This window comes from Cololabis saira, chromosome 16 (genome assembly GCF_033807715.1).
Source record: "Cololabis saira isolate AMF1-May2022 chromosome 16, fColSai1.1, whole genome shotgun sequence".
NCBI classification, from domain to species: domain Eukaryota; kingdom Metazoa; phylum Chordata; class Actinopteri; order Beloniformes; family Belonidae; genus Cololabis; species Cololabis saira.
The window spans coordinates 42,164,871-42,190,514 of NC_084602.1; the positions used below are offsets into that span (position 1 = coordinate 42,164,871).

At 44.6% G+C, this 25,644-nt stretch overlaps 1 protein-coding gene across 2 annotated transcripts in view; it reads left to right on the forward strand.

Moving 5' to 3' along the window:
- setd3 (SET domain containing 3, actin histidine methyltransferase) overlaps window positions 1-24,785 on the forward strand; it is a 25,544-nt gene extending 759 nt beyond the window's left edge. Inside the window, exons 2-13 of one of the 2 annotated variants that reach the window (XM_061744150.1) lie at window positions 1,812-1,913; window positions 3,876-3,968; window positions 5,938-6,086; window positions 6,220-6,292; window positions 9,918-10,174; window positions 13,804-13,862; window positions 14,035-14,149; window positions 15,906-15,980; window positions 16,685-16,851; window positions 19,245-19,330; window positions 20,690-20,850; window positions 23,679-24,785. In XM_061744150.1, coding sequence (XP_061600134.1) covers window positions 1,814-1,913; window positions 3,876-3,968; window positions 5,938-6,086; window positions 6,220-6,292; window positions 9,918-10,174; window positions 13,804-13,862; window positions 14,035-14,149; window positions 15,906-15,980; window positions 16,685-16,851; window positions 19,245-19,330; window positions 20,690-20,850; window positions 23,679-24,125 — 1,782 coding nt within the window. In that variant the 5' untranslated portion in view covers window positions 1,812-1,813 and the 3' untranslated portion in view covers window positions 24,126-24,785. Of the gene's footprint in view, window positions 1-1,811; window positions 1,914-2,833; window positions 2,867-3,875; window positions 3,969-5,937; window positions 6,087-6,219; window positions 6,293-9,917; window positions 10,175-13,803; window positions 13,863-14,034; window positions 14,150-15,905; window positions 15,981-16,684; window positions 16,852-19,244; window positions 19,331-20,689; window positions 20,851-23,678 lie in introns of those variants that run through there. The other variant, XM_061744152.1, reaches the window with a different exon arrangement.
- Window positions 24,786-25,644: the final 859 nt, after the last annotated feature.

Consider the following 25,644-nt stretch of genomic DNA (forward strand, 5'->3'; position numbering starts at 1 on the left):
TTATAGATCTGGTATCAGAATGATTGATATTTCAGTTTTGATCCTCACGTCACTACTGAATATTCTGAATAGAAAACTGTTTTTCTGACTATAATCTTAATTCTAATGGTTGCAGTAATGTGTTCCAGCCTTTAGTTACTGAGTAGTTACTAGTTACTTCACTGTACTTGTTACTAATGTGTTCCAGCCTTTAGTTACTCACTTAGTTACTAGTTACTTCACTGTACTTGTTAAGATTTGATCTGATTTGGATCCCCAGTAGCTGATGTAGTTTACATCAGCTACTCTTCCTGGGGTCTGATCAATAAAACAATACAAATAATATGATAAAAAAATAAAAATACAGTTCAGAAATACACTAACAAACATCACAAAAAGATGTACATAGACAACGTACAATCTATTAGCAAATCAGCAGATTTATCAAATCATTTAGCAAGCAACTAGCAGCAAAGCTAAGTCTTAACATCCAATGAGATATAGTGACGATCCAGAACTAACTACATGCAGGAAAGATGCAGACGGTTCTCTGGACAAAACTGGACTAAAGACTAAAGTTATTTACGTGTGGATTTGAAATGAATGACCATTCTCATGTTGTTAACAGAATTAAAAACATTTAAAAAAATACCTAAAGGTAATTTAGAACAGCAAAAAATGTGTGAATAAATGTGTGATTAATATGCAATTAATCGCGAGTTAACTATGGACAACATGCAATTAAAAAAATGTATCGTTTGAGAGCCCTAATAAATATATATATATATATATATATATATATATATATATATATATATATATATATATATATTATAATAATAATAATAATAATGACTTGGATTTATATAGCTCCTTCTAGGCACCCAGAGCGCTTTACAGAGATCATTATTCATTCATACACATTCTCACCAGTGGTGGTAAACTACATCTGTAGCCACAGCTGCCCTGGGGCAGACTGACAGAAGCGTGGCTGCCATATCGCGCCTAACGGCCCCTCCGACCACCACCAACATTCATACACACTCAAACACATTCACACTCATATATATAAATGAGTATTATTTATGATTTATTCATAGAATAGAATAGAATAGAATATCCTTTATTTTCTCCCTCAGTGGGGAAACGTATTTGTTGACAGCAGTACACACATATAGGGGAGGGGTAAAAAGACTGAAAAAGTCAGAAATAAAAAATATATAAAAAATACAAAAGATACGTATAAAATATGTATAAACACAGGATATGAACAGTATATACAGTTAAACAGTGCAGAAAAGCAGGTGGAGTGTTGTGAGGAATTCTGTATTTATTCTGTATTTATCCTCCAGTTTGCTAAATAACAGTATTATTTATGATTATTTATTAATTATTGTGTATTTATTTCTCCTCCAGTCAGCATCATGGGGAAGAAGAGTCATTATTAATGATTATTTATTTATTTATTTTGTATTTATTGTGTATTTATTGTGTATTTGTCCTCCAGTCATGGGGAAGAAGAGTCATTATTAATGATTATTTATGTATTAATATTTATGTATTTATTGTGTATTTGTCCTGCAGTCATGGGGAAGAAGAGTCATTATTAATGATTATTTATTAATTATTGTGTATTTATTGTGTATTTGTCCTGCAGTCATGGGGAAGAAGAGTCATTATTAATGATTATTATGTATTTATTGTTATTTCTCCTGCAGTCATGGGGAAGAAGAGTCATTATTAATGATTATTTCTGTATTTATATTCCAGTCATGGGGAAGAAGAGTCATTATTAATGATTATTAATGATTATTTCTGTATTTATATTCCAGTCATGGGGAAGAAGAGTCGGGTGAAAACCCAGAAAGGTTCTGGTTCCAGCTCGGTGGCGTCGCCTAAAGAAATGCTGAGCTGCATCTCTGAGCTGCTGCAGAGTTAGTAATTATTATTATTATTATTATTAATATTATTAATGAACTAAAGAGATGCTGAGCTGCATCTCTGAGCTGCTGCAGAGTAATTATTATTATTAATATTATTATTAATGAACTAAAGAGATGCTGAGCTGCATCTCTGAGCTGCTGCAGAGTAATTATTATTATTATTATTATAATTATTAATGAACCAAAGAGATGCTGAGCTGCATCTCTGAGCTGCTGCAGAGTAATTATTATTATTAATATAATTATTAATGAACCAAAGAGATGCTGAGCTGCATCTCTGAGCTGCTGCAGAGTAATTATTATTATTATTATTATTATTATTAATGAACTAAAGAGATGCTGAGCTGCATCTCTGAGCTGCTGCAGAGTAATTATTATTATTAATATAATTATTAACTAACGAGCTGCATCTCTGAGCTGCTGCAGAGTAATTATTATTATTAATATTATTAATGAACTAAAGAGATGCTGAGCTGCATCTCTGAGCTGCTGCAGAGTTAGTAATTATTATTATTAATATAATTATTAATGAACTAAAGAGATGCTGAGCTGCATCTCTGAGCTGCTGCAGAGTTAGTAATTATTATTATTAATATAATTATTAATGAACCAAAGAGATGCTGAGCTGCATCTCTGAGCTGCTGCAGAGTTAGTAATTATTATTATTAATATTATTATTAATGAACCAAAGAGATGCTGAGCTGCATCTCTGAGCTGCTGCAGAGTAATTATTATTATTAATATAATTATTAATGAACTAAAGAGATGCTGAGCTGCATCTCTGAGCTGCTGCAGAGTTAGTAATTATTATTATTAATATAATTATTAATGAACCAAAGAGATGCTGAGCTGCATCTCTGAGCTGCTGCAGAGTAACTATTATTATTAATATTATTATTAATGAACTAAAGAGATGCTGAGCTGCATCTCTGAGCTGCTGCAGAGTTAGTAATTAATATAATTATTAATATTATTATTAACTAACGAGCTGCATCTCTGAGCTGCTGCAGAGTAATTATTATTATTAATATAATTATTAATGAATCAAAGAAATGCTGAGCTGCATCTCTGAGCTGCTGCAGAGTAATTATTATTATTAATATAATTATTAATGAACCAAAGAGATGCTGAGCTGCATCTCTGAGCTGCTGCAGAGTATGTTAAAATAACTAATTAATATAATTATTAATGAACCAAAGAGATGCTGAGCTGCATCTCTGAGCTGCTGCAGAGTAATTATTATTATTATTAATATTAATATTATTATATTAACTCATCTCTGAGCTGCTGCAGAGTTAGTAATTATTATTATTATTAACTAACGAGCTGCGTCTCTGAGCTGCTGCAGAGTACGTTAAACTAACGGGATATTATTATTAATTAACTTAGAATAAGATGTTTAGATCAGTTTTGTCTGCAGCTGGTGGACCAGAAGTTTGGACACCCCAGTAATCACCTCCAGGGAGTTTTTATTAAACCTTAACATAAATGTTATTCTAAAGTTAATTTGACCAAAAATAATTAATCAGTTTTTTCATCAAACCTTCCGACTCTTCCTGAGATTTTAATAAGATTATAACTAAGAACACTGATTATAACTAAGTTCTGGTCTCGGCTCTTAAACTGTGGAATAACTTTTACATAACACTTATTTATTTTCTATCCATATAATTGTATTTATGGCACTGCACTTTTTATTTCAATCTTTTAATTTCAATTTTTATATATATATTTATAATTTTATTTTAAATATTTTAATTAAATGTTTTTGTCTTTATTTTTAATCTTTATTTTAATCTTTCTATGGGTTTTGGGGTGTTTTATCTGTATATAACAGTACTGAGTTTTATCTGTAATTAACAGTTATATTATAACTGAGTGAGATGGAGATGAATAAAGTCTGAATCTGAATTAATTAATGAATTAAATGAATGAATGAATGTGTTTTCCCAGAATGCAGCAGTGCGGCGCCCTCTGCTGGTAAAGAGTGGGAGGAATATGTTCAGATACGAGGCCTGGTGGAGAAGATCCGGAAGAAACAGAAAGGTGAGTTCTGGTTCTGGTTCTGTGTCTGGTATTAATTTGCCGCGGGGACGAATGGTGGAAATTACTGTAGCCCCTAGCTACAACCATGAATATTTACACACAATATTTTCAATTTTATTTATATAGCGTCTAATACAGGGGTGTCAAACTCATTTTTCTTGGCCGGCCGGATTTGACCAATTTTTTTCTCGCGGGCCGCACACTGAAAATAACAAAAACAGTGCGGAACATTTTTTCTCTAATTCTTTTTTTTTACTATTGTTATCTAATCCAATATCAGTTTAGTTAATTTTAAAGGAAATATGCACTTTGTTTACACTCTAATTATGTAAAATATATTTCTTCAGGATCTTTTCTTGAAATTTCTCGTTTTTTTTCAAATGATGTATAAGATACTTTTAATATCATTTTACAGAGATAAACAGAAACAAGTATGTTTTTTTTATATTTCGCTTTTTTATAGGAAATTTAATTAAAAGCAAAATCTTTCTTATTACATCCAAGTGTTTCTTTGTGATTTAGAGATTTTTCCAGTACAATTAAGTGTATTTATTTTTAAAAATTGTCGTGGATATTTACGCCAGTGTGCCGAAAAAGTCAGCACTTCTTTTTTAACTGTTTTACTTTGTCACTATCCTCGTATTCAAAACTGATAAATATATATAAATACATATATTCTATCATCTTTTTTAGCAGTGATATTTTTCCTGTGAAAATATATAATAGTAGTCAGTTAATAAAAATAAACGACCGTCTACAAAGAAATAAAATCAGCAAATGCATTCTAGAAAACTAAAAAAATGTCAAACTGCTCTCTTTGTGGAATAACGATGGATTTGTAGAAGAAATATATTATGGGATATGCTGCGATTCATGGCAATTATTTATGCCTTCCTTTTTAGTAAATTAACATTTCGTTTCTTGTGTTGGAAACTTCTCGCGGGCCGCATGAAAATCTCTCTCGGGCCGCGGGCCGCATATGTGACTCCCCTGGTCTAATACAACATAGTTGTGTCCAGGATGTTTCCAGAACCAGAACCAGAACATAAACATAAACATAAACCCCCGAGCAATTATTACATAAAAAATGGAGGTAAAAACTCCCCTAGTGGGAGAAAAACCTTAAGCCAAACAGTGGCAAGAAAAACTCCCCTTTAGGAGGGGGCTAGTGTTTATTAATATGTACGGTCCCTGTTCAACAAATAAAGTAATTTCATTCGTTCTTAGGGCCCGAGCACTGACAGTGCTAGGGCCCTAATGAATCTGTAGGAATTATTTTCCTTGTTTTTATTTTTCCGACTAAAGGAGGGCCTTTTTCCCCCTAAACGAGCCCCAAAAGTCACCAAATTTTGCACCAATCCAGTCCTGGTGATAAATGTGATATTTAATGGTTTGCATTAATGGGCGTGGCCTAACGGCTCAACAGCGCCCCCTAGAAAACTTTGTGCCTCAAGCCCCACAATACGGTTTGACGTACATGCACGAAAATCGGTACATTCCTGTATCATGTCGCAACTTAAAGAAAAGTCTCTTGGTGCCATGGCCCAAACCCAACAGGAAGTTGGCCATTTTGAACATTTTGAATTAATCGTGTCATTTTGGAGCAATATGAGCCATTCCTTCAGCTGTTAATGCGGCCCGAACTGTAACGTGCACCCAGGTGTGTTATACATCAAAATATACGTCTCCATCCTCCGACAACACACATTACCTTTCTCAGTCAAAAGCGTTACTGTGGCAACGCTAGACGCCAAAAAGCGCGCCCACCCTTCATCTGATTGGTCCATATTTGATAGTTCCTACTTTCTGCTATAACTTTTGAATGGGTGGAGGTTCAGTTTCTGGTTGTCCCCCCAGGTTTGTCGGTGGTGTTCTGGTTCTGGTTCTGATGGTTCTGGTTCTGGTTCCAGGTCTCTCCATGGTGTTCTGGTTCTGGTTGTGATGATTCTGGTTGTGGTTCTGGTTCCAGGTCTCTCCGTGGTGTTTGAAGGCAGCAGGTCCGACCACTTCTCCTCTCTGACTTCGTGGGCCCAGCAGAACGGAGCTTCCTGTGACGGATTCACCGTAGCCGACTTTGGAGAGGAAGGATACGGCCTGAAGGCTAGCAGAGACATCAAGGTGGTGACATCACTCTGACATCACTGACATCACTCTGACATCACTTTGACATCACTCTTGGGGCGGTGACATCACTCTGACATCATCCCGGTGGAGTTTCCCCGTCTGAAGGTGTTTGTGTGTTTTTCTCCAGGCCGAGGATCTGTTCCTCTGGGTTCCCAGGAAGATGCTGATGACGGTGGAGTCGGCCCAGAACTCTGTACTTGGTAAGAACCAGAACTCTGTCGTCGGTAAGAACCGGGTTCTAGAAGTAGAAGAAGAAGTGTGAGAGCCCCTGACAGCAAATGCTTTCCAAAGGTCCTCCTCCTGCATTATGCTTTTATTAAACTTAACAAGAAATGACCATATAAGGACAGTGAACAGTGAACAGACAATGGTTGGAAGTGATAACGTGTGATTGAAATCATGACGCTACAGTAGACAGATGGCATTGTGACATCTGTTAGCCAAGCATGTGACAGTTTCATAAGGACAAAAACAGGTTTAAAGATTAATTAACCTCACAATTCCCTCCTGTTGTCCTTTTGAAACTTCAACTAATATCCGTCCATTAGGTTTAGAATAATAGCCTCATATTAAGGTCAAACATTTAAGAAATAGCAAGGGGAGCTCATAACACACTTAACAAGTAATTATATGTCAAGGGAGAGGCGAAAACCCAGGCTATATGGGGCGAAACTCCTCTCCGACCCTCGTAGTGAGCGATCACTCATGGCCAAGACACATACAAGCTTAAAACAATTCACAGTAAACAAAATGAAACCGTCTACAATCCAGTGTCATCATAAACATCCTCGTCATCAGTTAGAGTCGAATACTGGACTAAGGAAGTTTGGATGGTTCTTTGGACCATTGCACAGAGACACGGAATGATACAGGTAATGAAAACACAGAAAAGTACAAGGACAGTGATGATCAGAATCATAATTTTAGTCATTATGTCAGTCCAGGGGTCGGAAGTCAGCCAGGACCAAAAGTGGTGCCTGCTGAGCGTCTTCTGACACGACTCTGGCCAACTGACGTAATTCGGCTATAGCTTTGGTAACATTAGCTTCAGCACCAGTTTCGTCAGGGATGAACGTACAGCAGTGTTCATAAATTACAACAGCAATGTAAGTAAAGAGTTTGAGGAACAATTCCTAGCATGTCAGCATGACTCATTAGTGGAAAAGTTTCCTCCATCTCTCGGACTCCTCTCCAGTCTGTTGTAGCCAGTCAGTTTGGGCTAGTCATCTTCTTCAGGCCCGTGGCTGGTGAGTAGGCGTCAGGTGAGTTCTTCAGCGGACAAGGGTTTTGATACCGTCCGACTTCCGGCCTACTGAGGGTCTGGAAAGTTTTTTACTAGCTTTCACTGCGACTGGTGAACCCACGTAGATCGTTCAGCAACCTTTACTGCTGTTGGTGTCCTGATGTGGACAACAAACGGGCTGTCCCAACGAGGTGATGTCCACCACTCGAATCAGGATCTGGTCACCTGGTTTCAGCAATTCCTGCGTAGGAGAGAGAGGAGAAAGCGTCAGCTTACAAGAACTTTGAACATCTGTTCAGCAAACAGTTCACTCATCCACATCGAGAGTGGATCTGCCTCTTCGGCTTTCTCTTGCCACGGTTCCCCTTCCCATAAAGGGAGCTGGAACGGGCGACCATGCACCACCCCAAAGGGTGTGACAAAAAATTTTAAAGTAGGTATTTGAATACTTAATACTTTGTGTACTATACCCTGCCTCCCTCCTTTTGAGACATGAGACTTCACATGGCTCAATTTAGCCACCGGGGGGAACAGGATTTTTGGAAGTACTGGTTTGTTTCGCACTGCATAAAGGTCTTCTGAAGTTACAGTAGCACCTTCATTTGGCCAAATGTCCTTTTCCTGGAAGGGTCAGGGCTGCCAGAGTCCTGAATTCTCCCCAGATAAGTGGTTTTCCCACTTCTTGACCTTTGCACCCTGGCAGGTCGGGGGTCTGACTTAATGATTCTCTAGGGTCGGTTATCTCTATGTCCCTCAGTTCCCCCCGCCCATCACCGTAGATTCGATTACTTGGTGTGGCAAAACCTGTTAAATTCTGTCTTTTACCTTAGTCAAGGAACACAGAAATTTCTTATTTCAAAATGTTCTTATTTCAACCCAAGTGGGCTATGGTTTTATGAAAGTAACAACACACGAGTTAATAACCTAACGGTCCAGTGACAAAACGGTTAATCACATAACGGTCCTGGCCGTTCATGCTCGGATGCCTCACACACAAAACTGTCCGTGCAGCAACTCTCCTGCAACGTAAAACAATAGTTCCTAGTGAACCTATATACTTTGTATATAACAATAACTCATTGTTACAAACCCTACTCCACACTGATCATATCTGGTGTGCAGTCAGAGTTCCCTTGTGTCTAAAAGAACTGCTCAACGGGTTTGTTTCTTCTCCATACACTCCTTTCTGTGTAAAATGTCACTGACATGCAAGGTTCATGAACACGCCCTTTTACTGTATCCAAAATACAGCGGCGCCCATTTTACGGGACGTAACCCAACCTAATGAAGCTGTCAATCATCAGTACGTGACTTTACGACAGATAAAATAAAGAAAAATGATTGATATGTTTCACGCTTGTGTCACAGTCAACCCAATCATACACATCTCATACTCACAATGGCAAGAATCACTTTTTCATACGATCCGGGTCAAATACAGAATTACAAAAGTAATCTGCAGCCATTCGACGGTGAATTAACCCAATTTTGACAATTCTACATCACTACGCCTCCATTCAGGGCTTAGAATGATAAAAAGACTATATTACTCCATTTCTACGCCTCTTCAAGAGGGGAGTTTCTCACTTGAAACACCAGACAAAACGCCCTCGGGCGGTCTTGTGTTGTCCAGCAGACAAAAAGTCTCCCTCGTCAGACACAGATCACACCTAAAGAAGCCAGTTATTGTATCATTTTAACAAAAACTTCCCCATAGAAAATTTAACACTCAACTCACGGACATCTAGTCCCCAAAATGAGAGGACACGTCACGCTCACGATTCACCAAGCCTCATCGTGAACGCGCAGCCAAACAGGCAACAGGACTGCGGAAATCGGAACGGCTGTTTGATCCCACGTCGTCCCGATGCCACAGATCTTGGGTCCCGGGTTTCGGCACCAGAAAATGTTGGGTCTAAATCAACATTACATAAGTTTGTAACGAGGAAAGACACAGAGACTGCTTGAAATGGTTTTAACGCACTTCTGCAGAAGGGGAGAGCAACATGTCTATGTTTACCAGTGTTTACGGGGGTGTGTACTAGTATGTACTTGTGTGTACCAGTATATACTTGTGTGTACTAGTATATACTTGTGTGTACTAGTGTGTACTAGTATATACTTGTGTGTACTAGTGTGTACTAGTATATACTTGTGTGTACTCCTCCAGGTCTCCTCCACAGCCAGGACCGGATCCTGCAGGCCATGGCTAACGTGACGCTAGCGCTGTGTTTACCAGTGTTTACCTGTGTTTACGGGGGGGTGTACTAGTGTGTACTAGTATGTACTAGTGTGTACTAGTATATACGTGTGTGTACTAGTATGTACTAGTATATACTAGTGCGTACTAGTATATACTTGTGTGTACTCCTCCAGGTCTCCTCCACAGCCAGGACCGGATCCTGCAGGCCATGGCTAACGTGACGCTAGCGCTGTGTTTACCAGTGTTTACCTGTGTTTACGGGGGGGTGTACTAGTGTGTACTAGTATGTACTAGTGTGTACTAGTATATACGTGTGTGTACTAGTATGTACTAGTATATACTAGTGCGTACTAGTATATACTTGTGTGTACTCCTCCAGGGCCCCTCCACAGCCAGGACCGGATCCTGCAGGCCATGGCTAACGTGACGCTAGCGCTGCACCTGCTGTGTGAGCGTTGTGACCCGGCGTCGTTCTGGCAGCCGTACATCCGCTCCCTCCCGGAGGAATACGACACGCCGCTCTTCTACCAGCAGGACACCGTGGCCTTGCTCATGGGCACGCAGGCAGTGCAGGACGTGCTGAGCCAATACAAGAACACAGCCCGGCAGTACGCGTACTTCTACAAGCTGCTGCAGGTACAAACACGCCGCCGCCGCGCAGGTACAAATACTTCTACTGGTGCAGGTACAAATACTTCTACAAGCTGCTGCATATACGAACACCCCGCCGCCGCGCAGGTACGAATACTTCTACAAGCTGCTGCAACACAGGACTAGTGGACTAGTGTCCATGAGGACCAGAACATCTGGGTACAGGTGGAGACGCGTGTTTTTTTCTTTTAATGATTTAAAGCAGCACAACGTAACTTTCAGCTTTTCTGAGTTTGGCGGCTCCTTTGGACAAAAGCGGTAGTGCTTTACCAGAAAGAACACTACGTTTCCCATGAGCACCAGCGCGTACTGCAGGAAAACTCCTGTCCCGTCGCTGCATTTGTTTTGATGAGAGAAGACGGGACGCTTTTCTGTTTCACCAAGTGAACAGACGGAACGCAAAAAAAGATGTTAAACTGCTGGAAAGGAACTGGAATTTACCGGGAACCTTAAACAAGGAAGCCAGGGAGCGGTATATGGAGAAAATAATGATTATTAACGGTCTGGATCCATATGAAATCCCTACTGAAGAATGAAGCTCCTCGTCGGAGCTGCACTCTTTAGAAAGGATTTATTGCCGCAGTTCTGCAGAACCACCGTCTCCGGCTAGCTTGTTTAGGAGTGTTTGGCAGCTGCTTTGGTAAATGTTTGACTCGCCATGTGTTTCAATAAATTAGTATAATAGTACAACATCCAGTACATGTTTTGTATCCCTCTTACTTCTCTTTTCTTTTTTTTGACGGCTATATTATGATGAAGAGGCTCCGAGGCGTGAGCAATATTTTTTTTTCCTCGTGAGATTATTTTTTTCCTCTGCAGCTACAAATAAGAGTTAATATCTTTTCCTCAACAAACTAGTTTTATCTGAAGATTGGGGTTAATCGCACCGCAGAGAAGTGGGGAATAAAACCCGTGTTTGGATCCGACCCGGTCTGTGTGACGGTCTCAGACCATGACAGAGGTTCATTAAACCTGTTGGAAGTTGATGTTCCATCACAATGACTCTGGAAATAGGATATTAAGGTGGAAAAGTTACATAGTGCCGCTTTAAAGTCAACCCTGCAGTTTAGTCTTTACCTGCAGTTCCTCCTTCAGCCACCAGGGGGAGACATCAGACCAGCAGCAGTTTCTGCCTCTGATGAGCTGAAACGACCAGAGTTGTTTTTATCTTCTGTGGACTCTGAGACGGTGGTTCCAGTCCCAGATCCACCTCAGAAACCTCCTCCCGGACCAGGTCGTCCAGGTCCAGATCCAGATCCAGATCCAGGTCCTGATCCAGATCCAGATCCAAGTCCAGGTCCAGGTCCAGCCCCTCTAATGAGACCCAGAGTCGGGGATGATGACATGTGGACTACGACTGATGCTAATCTGCAGATATGCTAATGTCATTAATCTCGGGGTGAAACGGCAGCTTTGATCAGACCAACACCCCCCCCCCTGATCAGATGATCAGACCAACACCCCCCCCCCCCCTGATCAGAACCCTCCTCCACCCCCACCCAACCCTAACCCCCCCCTGTGAAATCCTCCTCGCTGATATCAAACCGCAAACGCAACCAGGGGAAAGATTCGGGAGATTTCTCTCTCTCTCTGTGTTGTTAAACTGGATGTTAAAGCTGCAGTTCTGCTGGCGGCCACCGGGGGGCGGTGTTACCCTCCCAGTGTCTCTGAAGCTTCCTGTTGGTTTGGACGGTCGTGAGTGAAACTCACTTGAACTCCAGGACCGCTGGACACGTCATCGTCTGTTCTTGTCAAGTCTCGCCAGGAGATGAGGAGGAAGATGAGGGGAGGAAGAGGAGACGGTGGAGAGGAGGAAGAGGAGGAGGAGGAGGTAGAAGAAGTAGAGGAGACGGAGGTGTAGACGAAGGTCCATTCAGGTCAATTCAATCCAAAGCCAAAGTGACAGGTTAATTTTCCAGCCCGGTCATCTGAGGAAGAGGAGGAGGAAGATGGACGTGGGGGGAGGAAGATGGAGGGAGAGATGGAGGGATGGAGAACCTGGAGGTGTAGGGGGGGTAGACAGACCTGGGGGCAGAGCTGGGTGGAGGTGGAGGTGGTGGAGATGGTGCTGGGGGGGTTTAATGTGGGTGTCTCACGGAGCTCTGACTTCCTGAACATCAGAAGGAAAAGCTTCTCTCTTTAAACTCAAGGAGACGGACGGAGCCTTCCCTCCTACTTTGATTGACAGCTGGCTCAGCCAATGGGGAGCCACGGATCTTGATACTGATGTGAGGGAGTCGGCCCGGAGGTCGAGGCTCGGTACCGGATCAGGAACCTTTGTTATACGTTTGGAAGTGTCCAGGTCAGAGCAGAAGCTCTGGGGGGGCCGAGCCTTTTCAGTTGCCCCCCCCAGCCCCCCGGGTCTGGAATAAACTCCCTGGGTTTCTCAAATCTGGGCCTTTTAAATCTAAGCTGAAAACGTATTTATTCAGGGTGGCTTTTAATCATAATATCGAAACCCGGAGAATGTTGGGGGGGGGGGGCTGATAAGAGGGAGGAGCCAAGGAAGGCGTTGAAGTTGAGGGAAGTGTGTGTGTTTTTCAGTAAGTGTCTGTGACGCGATAAGTCCGTGAACCTTCGCCCAGAGCTGCTCTCAGCCAAATGTCCTTGATGTTATCAGGCGGCTCGGTCAGTTCTGAAACAGGTCCACAGGTGTTCGTGGGAGAGGGGGGGGTTAGGGGGGCAGAGTCATCTTGTGTACATTCCACCAGGGAGATTGTGACCAGAGCGATCGGCCAAGACCGCCCTGTCAAGGCCAGATTATAGAATCAACAATTATATTGCAAAAACAGGCAGCCTCAGTAATTCTCCGTCTGCCTTCAGTCTCTGGTTCATCAATGGAGACTCCAAACAGACGAATTTGTGATCAATTCCCGCCAAGCCGAGCTTCCAACTTCTCCAAGGTCTTCTCCATCTTGTTAATGGGCTCAAAGACGCCGCCAGCCTGAGATTCTGTTCAAGAATCACATCCAGCTTACGGCTTTGCTCCCCCAGCGTTAAAGTCTGAGTGTTGATCACCTTGCTTGATCCTTCAGCCACGTCCGGCAGCTCTGAAAGAGCCAGAACAGCTGTCGACGACTTACGCGTTTGTCGGTAGACCAGGAATCCCCCTCCTCCAATCAAGAGAAATCCTGCATCTTAAATCCAATTTTGAAGCATCTTCAACGTCCTCGACAGACAGAATCTTGAGACACAAAGGTTTCCAATGTTTCCAGGAATCCATTGTGTATCCAGCAAAAAACCTCCCGTCGGGGCAGGAGGGCTCCCTTACCCCCTGACTTCTCATCGCAAAAATTTGGTCAATTGTGCTGAGAGACCAGTTAATCAATTCCATGATTGTAGAGTTTGGGAGGAGTGAAAAGGAGAGACTCTGAAGACGAGACAACAAGCAGAAGCTTGTTGTCTCAATACCCAGTAATGTGGCCACACTTTTTATACTTTGGTATTCTCTTGGATGTTTTATATGTTCATATGTTTATTCTTGTTTTATTCTGCCAGCACTTTTTGTCTTGGTTGTTTGTTTATTCTGTAAAGCACTTTGTTTCAGCTGTAGGTCCATGTAGGTGCTGTAGAAATATTTACATTTACATTTACATTTCTTCTTCTCCGTCCAGACTCATCCTGCTGCCAGCAAGCTCCCGCTGAAGGACAGCTTCACCTTCGACGACTACAGGTCCGTGATCGGGTCTGGGTCCGGGTCTGGGTCTGGGTCTGGGTCTGGGTCCAGACCGTTTCCATGTAGTCAGAACCAGACCCAGCAGCTGATTGATTGATTGATTGATTGATTGATTGATTGATTGATTGATTGATTGATTGATTGATTGATTGGTTCTCCTCCCCTCCAGGTGGGCCGTGTCGTCGGTGATGACCCGGCAGAACCAGATCCCCACGGAGGACGGAAGCCGGGTCACCCTGGCCCTGATACCGCTCTGGGACATGTGCAACCACACCAACGGACTGGTAGGTAGACCTGGACCTGGACCTGGACCCCCCACTTAGACCTGGTCCTGGACCTAGACCCCCCCTAGACCCTAGACCTAGACCTGGACCCCCACATGACCTTAGACCTGGCCCTGATCCCGCTCTGGGACATGTGTAACCACACCAATGGACTGGTAAGACCTGGACCTGTACCTGGACCTGGACCCCCCACTTAGACCTAGACCTGGACCAGGACCCCCACATGACCTTAGACCTGGACCTGCTCCCGCTCTGGGACATGTGCAACCACACCAACGGACTGGTAGGTCCACCGACCCCCCACCTGGACTCTGGAGGTCTTAGAGGACCTGCAGGTCTGGATCCAGACTGGGGCTGTAGCGATACACCGATTCCACGTTACGATGTACATCACGATATTCTTCCAATAATACGATGTATATCACGATATTCATCCAATGATACGATGTACATCACGATATTCTTCCAATAATACGATGTATATCACGATATTCATCCAATGATACAATGTATATCACAATATTCTTCCAATAATACGATGTATATCACGATATTCATCCAATGATACAATGTATATCACAATATTCTTCCAACGATATGATGTATATCACGATATTCTTCCAACGATATGATGTATATCACGATATTCATCCAACGATACAATGTATATCACGATATTCTTCCAACGATACGATGTATATCACGATATTCTTCCAACGATACGATGTATATCACGATATTCTTCCAACGATATGATGTATATCACGATATTCTTCCAACGATACGATGTATATCACAATATTCATCCAATAATACGATGTATATCACGATATTCATCCAACGATACGATGTATATCACGATATTCATCCAATAATACGATGTATATCACGATATTCATCCAACGATACGATGTATATCACGATATTCATCCAATAATACGATGTATATCACGATATTCATCCAACGATATGATGTATATCACGATATTCATCCAATAATACGATATATATCACATTATTCATCCGATACGATATATATCAAGATATTCATCCAACGATATGATGTATATGACAATATTCAGCCAACGATATGATATATATCACGATATTCATCCAACGATACGATGTATATCACGATATTCATCCAACGATATGATGTATATCACGATATTCATCCAACGATACGATATATATCACGATATTCATCCAACAATACGATATATATCACGATATTCATCCAACGATACGATATATATCACGATATTCATCCAACGATACAATGTATATCATGATATTCATCCAACGATACGATGTATATGACGATATTCAGCCAACAATATGATATATATCACGATATTCAGCCAATGATATGATATATATCACGATATTCATCCAACGATACAATATATATCACGATATTCAGCATACAGCGCTTTATGGTGTGAAATAAAACATCACTATAAAACATCTGGTGTTTGATTTACTCTGATTTACCGGAAACTAAAAAAAACATCAATTACGATTACATGTCCCTGATTGGACAGATTGAATCAAAGATGTTTAGAGAACATTAGTTCCATTTACTTAAACAGTGAAACTGTAGTTAACAAACCTCTGAGGTAGTTAAAGTGCAGAATTACAATTACTTTAACAATAGAGAGTTAAAAAGTGCAGCCAGAGTTCTGGATGGATTCTTTTAGCCAGATATGAACCAGATCCAGCAGGTTTTTCTAACCTCCGTGTGATTGGTCCACAGATCACCACCGGCTACAACCTGGAGGACGACCGGTGTGAGTGTGTAGCTCTGCAGGACTACAAGGAGAACCAGCAGGTGAGGCCCGGTCCGGTAGTACAGTAGTCCAGAGGTGTGAGTGTGTAGCTCTGCAGGACTACAAGGAGAACCAGCAGGTGAGACCCGGTCCGGTAGTACAGAGGTGTGAGTGTGTAGCTCTGCAGGACTACAAGGAGGACCAGCAGGTGAGACCCGGTCCGGTAGTACAGAGGTCCAGAGGTGTGAGTGTGTAGCTCTGCAGGACTACAAGGAGAACCAGCAGGTGAGGCCCGGTCCGGTAGTACAGTAGTCCAGAGGTGTGAGTGTGTAGCTCTGCAGGACTACGAGGAGAACCAGCAGGTGAGACCCGGTCTGGTAGTACAGAGGTGTGAGTGTGTAGCTCTGCAGGACTACAAGGAGAACCAGCAGGTGAGAACCGGTCCGGTAGTACAGTAGTCTAGAGGTGTGAGTGTGTAGCTCTGCAGGACTACAAGGAGAACCAGCAGGTGAGGCCCGGTCCGGTAGTCCAGAGGTGTGAGTGTGTAGCTCTGCAGGACTACAAGGAGAACCAGCAGGTGAGGCCCGGTCCGGTAGTACAGTAGTCCAGAGGTCTAGAGGTGTGAGTGTGTAGCTCTGCAGGACTACAAGGAGAACCAGCAGGTGAGACCCGGTCCGGTAGTCCGGAGTTGTGGGACCCGGTCCGGAGGTCCTGGCGGGTCGGAGCTGATTCTGTTGGACTGATATAGAACGCTGTTCCTCCCCAGATCTACATCTTCTACGGGACCCGGTCCAACGCCGAGTTCGTGATCCACAACGGCTTCTTCTTCCAGGACAACAACCACGACCGGGTCAAGATCAAGCTGGGCGTCAGCAAGAGTGAGAGGCTGTACGCCATGAAGGCCGAGGTTCTGGCCCGGGCCGGGCTCCCCGCGTGAGTACAAGTACTAGTACCGGTCCAGAACCAGTACCGGTCCAGAACCAGCCATGAAGGCCGAGGTTCTGGCCCGGGCCGGGCTCCCCGCGTGAGTACAAGTACTAGTACCGGTCCAGAAACAGTACCGGTCCAGAACCAGCCATGAAGGCCGAGGTTCTGGCCCGGGCCGGCCTGCCCGCGTGAGTACCAGAACCAGAACCAGTACCGGTCCAGAACCAGTACCGGTACCAGAACCAGCCATGAAGGCCGAGGTTCTGGCCCGGGCCGGGCTGCCCGCGTGAGTACGACCCGTACCAGGGATTAGAGTTCTCCGTCTCTAGACGGATTTCCGTCAGTTCGAAAATTAGGAAAAAAAAGAGAACAAAAAAACCTTTGCATGTGCGTTATCATGTTAAGCCCGAATTATGGTTCCGCGTAAGGCTGTGCGATTAATCGATTCTAAATCTAAATCGGATTTATTAATCAAGACGATGTTAAAAAAAGGAAATCGGAAAATGGATGTTCCTTTTCTGCAGCTGCATTACAGACAGAGCTCGTCTAGTCATCTTTGTTTGGTCAATAAAAATTGTAAATGTTGCCACTTTACTAAACTCAAGGAGGATTTACAGGATCTTTCAATTGCACTTCATTCCCAATAGGGAAATTTGTTTGCTATTTTTCTTTAAAAATAAAAATAAAATATTTGAAACAATTTATTCCATTGTCTTTCGTAGTTTTACCAAAAAAATCGAAAATCGGGTTTTCAGAGAAAAAAATTTGGATTTTATTTTTGTCCAAAATCGCCGAACGACCAACGCAGAGCCTACGCTGTAGCCTATGCCGTAGGCTCTGCGTTGGTGTAACGCGGAACCATAAATCAGCCTTTAGGCATCAAACTGACGCTGTTGTAAACCAATACAGCTGCCAGAGTCTTGGTATTAGCCAATCAGGAACAGAGGGGGGTGTGTTGGATGAAGGGGGTAGTCTGGGGGAGCAGTCGCCCCGTCGCCCTCCTCTCCCCGTCGCCCTCCTCTCCCCGTCGCCCTCCTCTCCCCGTCGCCCTCCTCTCCGCGCCGCGGCCCGGCCCGCCTCGCGGGGCCTCCAGCGGCGTTGGCCCGTCGCCGGGCGGGGGTTTTCACGGGGCGGTGTCCGACGCCGCGTGGAAGACGGACCGGTGGGGGGGATCGGGTACGGCGGTCGGCGGCGGCGACTCCTTCGCCGGGCCCTTCTCGCGGATCTCCCTTACGCGGTCCCCCGGCGGGTCGCCTCGGCTGGCGCCTAGCAGCTAAACTTGGAACTGGTGCGGACCAGGGGAATCCCACTGTTTAATTAAAACTAGTGATGCACCGATTGTTCGGTAACCGAAATTGTTCGGCCGAAAATGGCAAAAAAACACTTTGGGTGTTCGGTGGAATAAGTGGGAAAAAACCGAACAATTAATAAGGCGTTGTAATATAAGGAAATAGACTGGCCGCTCCGTAACTGTTGCACCACAAACATAAATCGTTGGCCAACCAAAAACTAACCCCATAAGAATTTTACCAACATTCACCAGCAGGTGGAACCAAAACAACATAATGCTGGAAATTAAAACATGTTCAGTTTTTTATGTTCAATAAATATTTTCTACCTTGTAATTTGGTAAAAGATTTTTTTCTTTGAAAAGCCTAAATCTAATTTATTTGATTTATGCATCCTCCTCATGACAGTAAAATAGGCCATTCTAAGCCAATTTACTGCAGCAATTCCTTTACAAATCATTAGAAAATGTGGTTAACACCCAGTTGTGCATGAAAAAAAAAATACCGTGATATAAATGTTTGGTCATACCGCCCAGCACTAACCAGTACCAGAACCGGTCCAGAACCAGCCATGAAGGCAGAGGTTCTGGCCCCGGCCGGCCTGGCTGCGTGAGTACGACCCGGTTCCATCACTTCCATCACTCTTGCATCAGCAGCTTAATCCTTTTATCGTTAATTTATGCAGCGCTGCGTCTCTAATCTCTGGTTGACGATGCTCCGCGGAGCTTCGTCGCCGCGGCGACGCATCGCTGCAGATTAACTGAAACTATCAGAACCGGGTCGGAGATGGTTTCAAAGGGAAGGGGCGGGACCCGCGACGTGCCGCCGTTATCACCGTTATCGCCGTTATCGCCGGTATCATCCAGGGACCCTGCAGAGTCTCAGATCGCTGCGTCGGCAACAACAACCTTTCAACTTCAAACTGGTGATGGACTGGTTCTACACTGGTTCCAGACGGGTGCTGGTCTAGAACCAGTCTGGAACCAGTCTAGGTGGTTCCTAGGTCTAGGTTCTAGGTCTAGGTTCCAGGTCTCTGGTCCGGTCCAGGTTCCAGGTCCAGGTTCCAGGTCCAGGTTCCAGGTCTCTGAGTCCCCTCTCTCCTCTCTGCAGGTCTTGTGTGTTTGCTCTCCACGGTAACGAGCCCCCCATCTCAGCCCAGCTGCTGGCCTTCCTGAGAGTCTTCTGCATGACTGAAGGTAAGAGACCCGTCAGGGGGGGTTCTGGTCCTGGTCCTGGTCCTGGGGGGGGGGGGGGGGGGGGGGGGTCAGGCCTTCCTGAGAGTCTTCTGCATGACTGAAGGTAAGAGACCCGTCAGGGGGGGGTCCTGGTCCTGGTCCTGGACCTGGTCCTGGTCCTACAGACCCACAGGGGGGGGGTTTGGCTCGGCGATATGGACCAAAACTCATATCTGGATATCTTCTAGCTGAATGTCGATACTCGATATATATACATATTTGTTTCTGTGCCATAATTGGGGTTTCCCCCAAAGCATTATAGCATAGCATCTCTGTTAGCATCTCTGTTAGCATCTCCGTTAGCATCTCCGTTAGCATCTATTTTAGCATCTATTTTAGCATCTCTGTTAGCATATCTGTTAGCATCTCCGTTAGCATCTCTGTTAGCATCTCTGTTAGCATCTCCGTTAGCATCTATTTTAGCATCTATGTTAGCATCTCTGTTAGCTTCTCTGTTAGCATCTCCGTTAGCATCTCTGTTAGCATCTCTGTTAGCTTCTCTGTTAGCATCTCCGTTAGCATCTCTGTTAGCATCTCTGTTAGCTTCTCTGTTACCATCTCTGTTAGCTTCTCTTTTAGCATCTCCGTTAGCATCTCTGTTAGCTTCTCTGTTAGCATCTCCGTTAGCATCTCTGTTAGCATCTCTGTTAGCATCTCTGTTAGCATCTCTGTTAGCATCTATGTTAGCATCTCTGTTAGCTTCTCTGTTAGCATATCTGTTAGCATCCCTGTTAGCTTCTCTGTTAGCATCTCTGTTAGCATCTCTGTTAGCATCTCTGTTAGCTTCATTTCTTAAAAAAACAGTCAGTTTTAATACAAAGCCTCGTGCCAAATGTCACACAGGTTCCTTTATTAACAGAGGTCTGCACAATATCAACATGTATAAAACTAATGAAATAAAAATAAACTGCCTGCATATATAGAATAAAAATGCTTCTTGAATAAAATAAAACAAATATCCCTTTCCTGCATAACAATTAAATTAAAATACACTGTAATTAATACAATGTAGACAGTAACAGGCAGACTTTTCCACTGAGGTTGACAGTTGTGCAAATAACAAAACATAATTTTTTTTTTTTTTTTTTCTAAATCGATATAAATGATATTTTCTCGTACCATATCGCGTTTGAAAATATATCAATATTAAAATCTTGATATATCGCCCTGCCCTAACTGAAGGTAAGGGGGGGTTCTGGTCCTGGAACCAGACCAGTCCCAGTTCTGATTCTGGTTCTGGTTCTCCAGAGGAGCTGAAGGAGTTCCTGGTGAGGGGGGGGGGTTCTGGTTCTGGTTCTGATTCTGGTTCTGGTTCTCCAGAGGAGCTGAAGGAGTTCCTGGTGGGCGACGGTTCCGTCAACCGGATCTTCACTCTGGGAAACAGCGACTTCCCCGTGAGCTGGGACAACGAGATCAAGCTGTGGACCTTCCTGGAGACCCGGGCCGCCCTGCTGCTGAAGAGTTACAGAACCACCACCCAGGTGAGAGACCGGGACCTGGTCCTGGGGGGGGGGGGGGGGGGGGCAGGGGGGTCCTGGAGACCCGGTACCAGTGCAGCAGCTCTCATAGACAATGAGATTTTTATTATGCACTTTGAGAAAAAAGTCAAAATGTTGAGGAAAAAGTCAATATTTCATGAAGTTGAAATGTTGAGAAAAAAGGCGACATTTCGAGAAAAGTCAAAATTTCATGAATAAAGTCAAGTGTCCAGAAAAAAGTTGAAATGTCGAGAAAAAGGTTGAAATGTCGAGAAAAAAAGTCAATGTTGAGAAAAGTCAAAACTTCGTGAAAAAAGTTGAAATTTCGATAAAAAAGTTGAAATGTTGTTGAGGGATAATATAGAATCCAGTTGAGGAATCCGCTGTGGTGTAGAGAGTTTTATTCAGTAGCCGGCGGTGAGCGGACCAGCACAGATCGGGTCTGGGTTGGTGTGCCGACCCAGAGTGGTTGGAGTCATGACTTTTATACAGTAAGTTCAAAGCACAAATGGCAAGAATCAACAAAAACAATGAAAGGGTATTTACAGTCAGATGTGATCATTCAGTTGGAAACTACCCCGTAGTCAGTCGGAAACTCCATCATATGGCATTCCCGTGGTTCAAGAGTTGGTTGAAGCCACTTGCAAGGTGTCGTCTCTGCAGGGGGAGGAAGCTGGAACTTCACCTGACAATGTGTCTCAACAATGTCAAGATAAAAGTTGAAATGTCGAGAAAAAAGTCAAAATTTTGTGAAAAAAGTCGAAATGTCGAGATTAATGTTGAGGTTTCTCTTCCGGCTCTCGGCGAAGGCAGACACTTCTCTGCTCCTTTCCCTTATCAATCTGCCTTGCTACTGCTTTTGTCCTGTCTCGTCTTCAGAGTCTCTCCTTTTCACTCCTCCCAAACTCTACAATCATGGAATTGATTAACTGGTCTCTCAGCACAATTGACCACATTTTTGCGACAAGAAGTCAGGGGGTAAGGGAGCCCTCCTGCCCCGACGGGATGTTTTTTAGCTGGATACACAATGGATTCCTGGAAACATTGGAAGCCGTTGTGTTTGGCGATCCTGTCTGTCGAGGACGTTGAAGATGCTTCATAATTGGATTTATGATAGCAGGATTTCTCTTGATCGGAGGAGGGGGATTCCTGGTCTACCGACAAACGCGTAAGTCGTCGACAGCTGTTCTGGCTCTTTCAGAGCTGCCGGACGTGGCTGAAGGATCAAGCAAGGTGATCAACACTCAGACTTTAACGCTGGGGGAGCAAAGCCGTAAGCTGGATGTGATTCTTGAACAGAATCTCAGGCTGGCGGCGTCTTTGAGCTCATTGGCAAGATGGATAAGACCTTGGAGAAGTTGGAAGCTCGGCTTGGTGGGAATTGATCACAAATTCGTCTGATTGGAGTTGCCATTGATGAACCAGAGACTGAAGGCAGACGGAAAATTACTGAGTCTGTCTGTTTTCAATATAATTGTTGATTCTATAATCTGGCCTTGACAGAGCGGTTTGGCCGATCGCTCTGGTCACAATCTCCCTGGTGGAATGTAAACAGGTGACTTTGCCCCCACTAACCCTCCCCTCCCACGAACACCTGTGGACCTGTTTCAGAACTGACCGAGCCGTCTGATAACATCAATGACGTTGGCTGAGGAGCAGCTCTGAGTGAAGTTCACAGACTTACCGCTACACACACTTACTGATAACCACCTCCCTCAACTCAATGCCTTCCTGGCTATAAGTCTTGTGAAGTTGATGTAATCTTGACATGTGCTTTCTGTGCTGAGGTGTTTTTTTGCACTTTCTCACTGTGTACTTATACATAGTTCCCTCCTCCCTAACCCACCCCAAATGTCACCCTTTCTCTGTTTTGTTCCGGTCAGAAACCGGTCGGGTCGCTGCTAGGGCTGTGCAAACAAGGGTACCTCACGATTCGATTCGATTTCGATTATTGGAGCTTCGATTCTTCGATTATAACGATTTTCGATTCGATTATTGGTGCCACGATTCTTGGATTATTGTGATTTTTAATGCTTTTTTCCATACAAGATTGATTTTGTCTTCATCTGTGGCTACATTTGTAAATAAATAGCCAATCAATGAACTCAGTTCCTCTAACAACACTCATTAAGTAAATAACAAGGTTTTTTGAACATTTGACATGTATTTTTTATTGTATGACTATATAAACATTTGTTCTTTGACTTACTTAACTTTGACCAGGGAAAGCTGCACTTGCATGAGAGCGCCCTCTATTGGTGGAAAACACTGAAAACGGTCAAGCCCTGGTCAATTCCAAATCGTCACGTGACGCATCACGATGCATCGACACATCGATGAATTGCACCCACCTCTAGTCGCTGCTCGTTGGGGCAGCTGAGCAGATTTACTGTCTTGTATTGCTGCTTAGTTGTCCTGAATTTGGGGATGAATAAAGTTTCTCTGAATCTGAAAACCTGAAGTACAATTTTGAGAAAAAAGTCGAAATGTTTAGAAAAAAGTCAAAATTTCATGAATAAAGTCTTTGGGCATAAACAAAAAAGTACCAAAAGTTGTAATGTAATGATGAAAAAATTTATTTATTTATTTATTTATTTTTTTAAATCGATCTTTAGACATATGAATCGATTTTTAGGAATTAATATGAGAATCGATTTAAAATCGGAGAATCGATTTTTTCAACACAGGCCTACTCGGGGATGAATAAAGTTTCTCTGAATCTGAAAACCTGAAGTACAATTTTGAGAAAAAAGTCGAAATGTTGAGAAAAAAGTCAAAATTTCATGAAAAAAGTCGAAATATAACAACTAAAACAACCCTCTGTGTTCCAGGAGGACCGGGCCCTGCTGGCCCGTCCGGACCTGGCCCTCCACGCCCGCCTGGCGGTCCAGCTCCGGCTGGCCGAGAAGTCGATCCTGGAGCGGGCGTCGGCCAGTGGGCGGAGCCAGCGGCTGCACTTCCTGCAGCAGCAGCGGGAGGGCGTGGCCCTGCCCCGCCCCCAGGAGGGGGACCTGGCCTTCCTGGACCGGGACCGGGTCCTGGACCCGGACCAGGACGCCAAGCTGCCCATCATCCTGCGGCAGCTGGAGGAGGCGGACCGGGACCAGGACCAGGACCCGCTACTCAACGGGAAGGGGGCGGGGCCTGACGGAGAGGGGGCGGGGCCTGACGGGGAGGAGGCGGAGCCGGTCCAGGTCCAAACAGACCGGGTCCCCGGTTCGGTTCTGGCCCCGGAGGGGGGCCCAGGTCCAGGACCCGCCCCCCCCAGAGAACTGTGAATAAACGCGTCCCGATTTCCCGCCAACAGCTTTTTGCTATTTATTTATTTTTGTGTCTCTTGAAATGACTCAGAAATATAGACGAGCGTTAGCGGTTAGCGGCGTTAGCTTTAGTTCCGCCGCTAACCGCCGCAGGAGGAGGGCGGTTTCAGATTGGCTTTTTGGTTGAGTTAGCGGTTAGCGGTCCGCGGCGTCCCTCACGGCGCGACTCTGGGAACCCTGGAGTTTTAGGAACCGTGGCCGACGGACGGAGAGACGGACGGAGAGACAGACGGAGAGACGGACAGAGAGACGGACAGAGAGACGGACAGAGTGCTAGCGCAGGGTTTAGTTTTCACATCAGCTCGTCTCCATTTGTCCCGTTTTTTGTGTTTTTGACAATCGTAGACGTCTGATGATGTCACACGGCCCCGCCCACTTCCTGTCACCGGGTCCCGATTTAAAAACCTGGTTTTCCCGGCGGCCGAGACGGAAGAAAAACGAGTCTGAAGAAGAAGCGTCTTTGTGAATGTGTCCAGGGGGCGGGGCCACGGTGATGTCACGGAGGGGGCGGGGCCACAAGAGCCACAAACAGCCCCGTCGTCATGGTTACCAGTTTGTTCACGACAACAACGCTCATCTTTTCTGTCTTTCTGATAAATAAAAGTATAAATACCAAAACTAGTCTCTCGTGTCGGATCCCGGGTCTGGGTCTGGTTCTGGACCAGACCTGTGGCTGCTGGTCCGTCCCTGGACGTCGTGTCCCTGGACGTGGTGTTGAGATGTCTTTATGTTTCCAGGGAGGAAATTCTCTATTCTCCCCCTGGTGAATAATCCTGTGTCCCGTACACCACTCCAGTCCTGTGTCCCGTACACCACTCCAGTCCTGTGTCCCGTACACCACTCCAGTCCTGTGTCCCGTACACCACTCCAGTCCTGTGTCCCGTACACCGCACCACTCCAGTCCTGTGTCCCGTACACCACTCCAGTCCTGTGTCCCGTACACCACTCCAGTCCTGTGTCCCATACACCACTCCAGTCCTGTGTCCCGTACACCGCACCACTCCAGTCCTGTGTCCCGTACACCGCACCACTCCAGTCCTGTGTCCCGTACACCGCACCACTCCAGTCCTGTGTCCCGTACACCGCACCACTCCAGTCCTGTGTCCCGTACACCGCACCACTCCAGTCCTGTGTCCCGTACACCACTCCAGTCCTGTGTCCCGTACACCGCACCAGTCCTGTGTCCCGTACACCTCTCCAGTCCTGTGTCCCGTACACCACTCCAGTCCTGTCCCGTACACCACTCCAGTCCTGTGTCCCGTACACCACTCCAGTCCTGTGTCCCGTACACCTCTCCAGTCCTGTGTCCCGTACACCTCTCCAGTCCTGTGTCCCGTACACCACTCCAGTCCTGTGTCCCGTACACCACTCCAGTCCTGTGTCCCGTACACCGCACCACTCCAGTCCTGTGTCCCGTACACCGCACCACTCCAGTCCTGTGTCCCGTACACCACTCCAGTCCTGTGTCCCGTACACC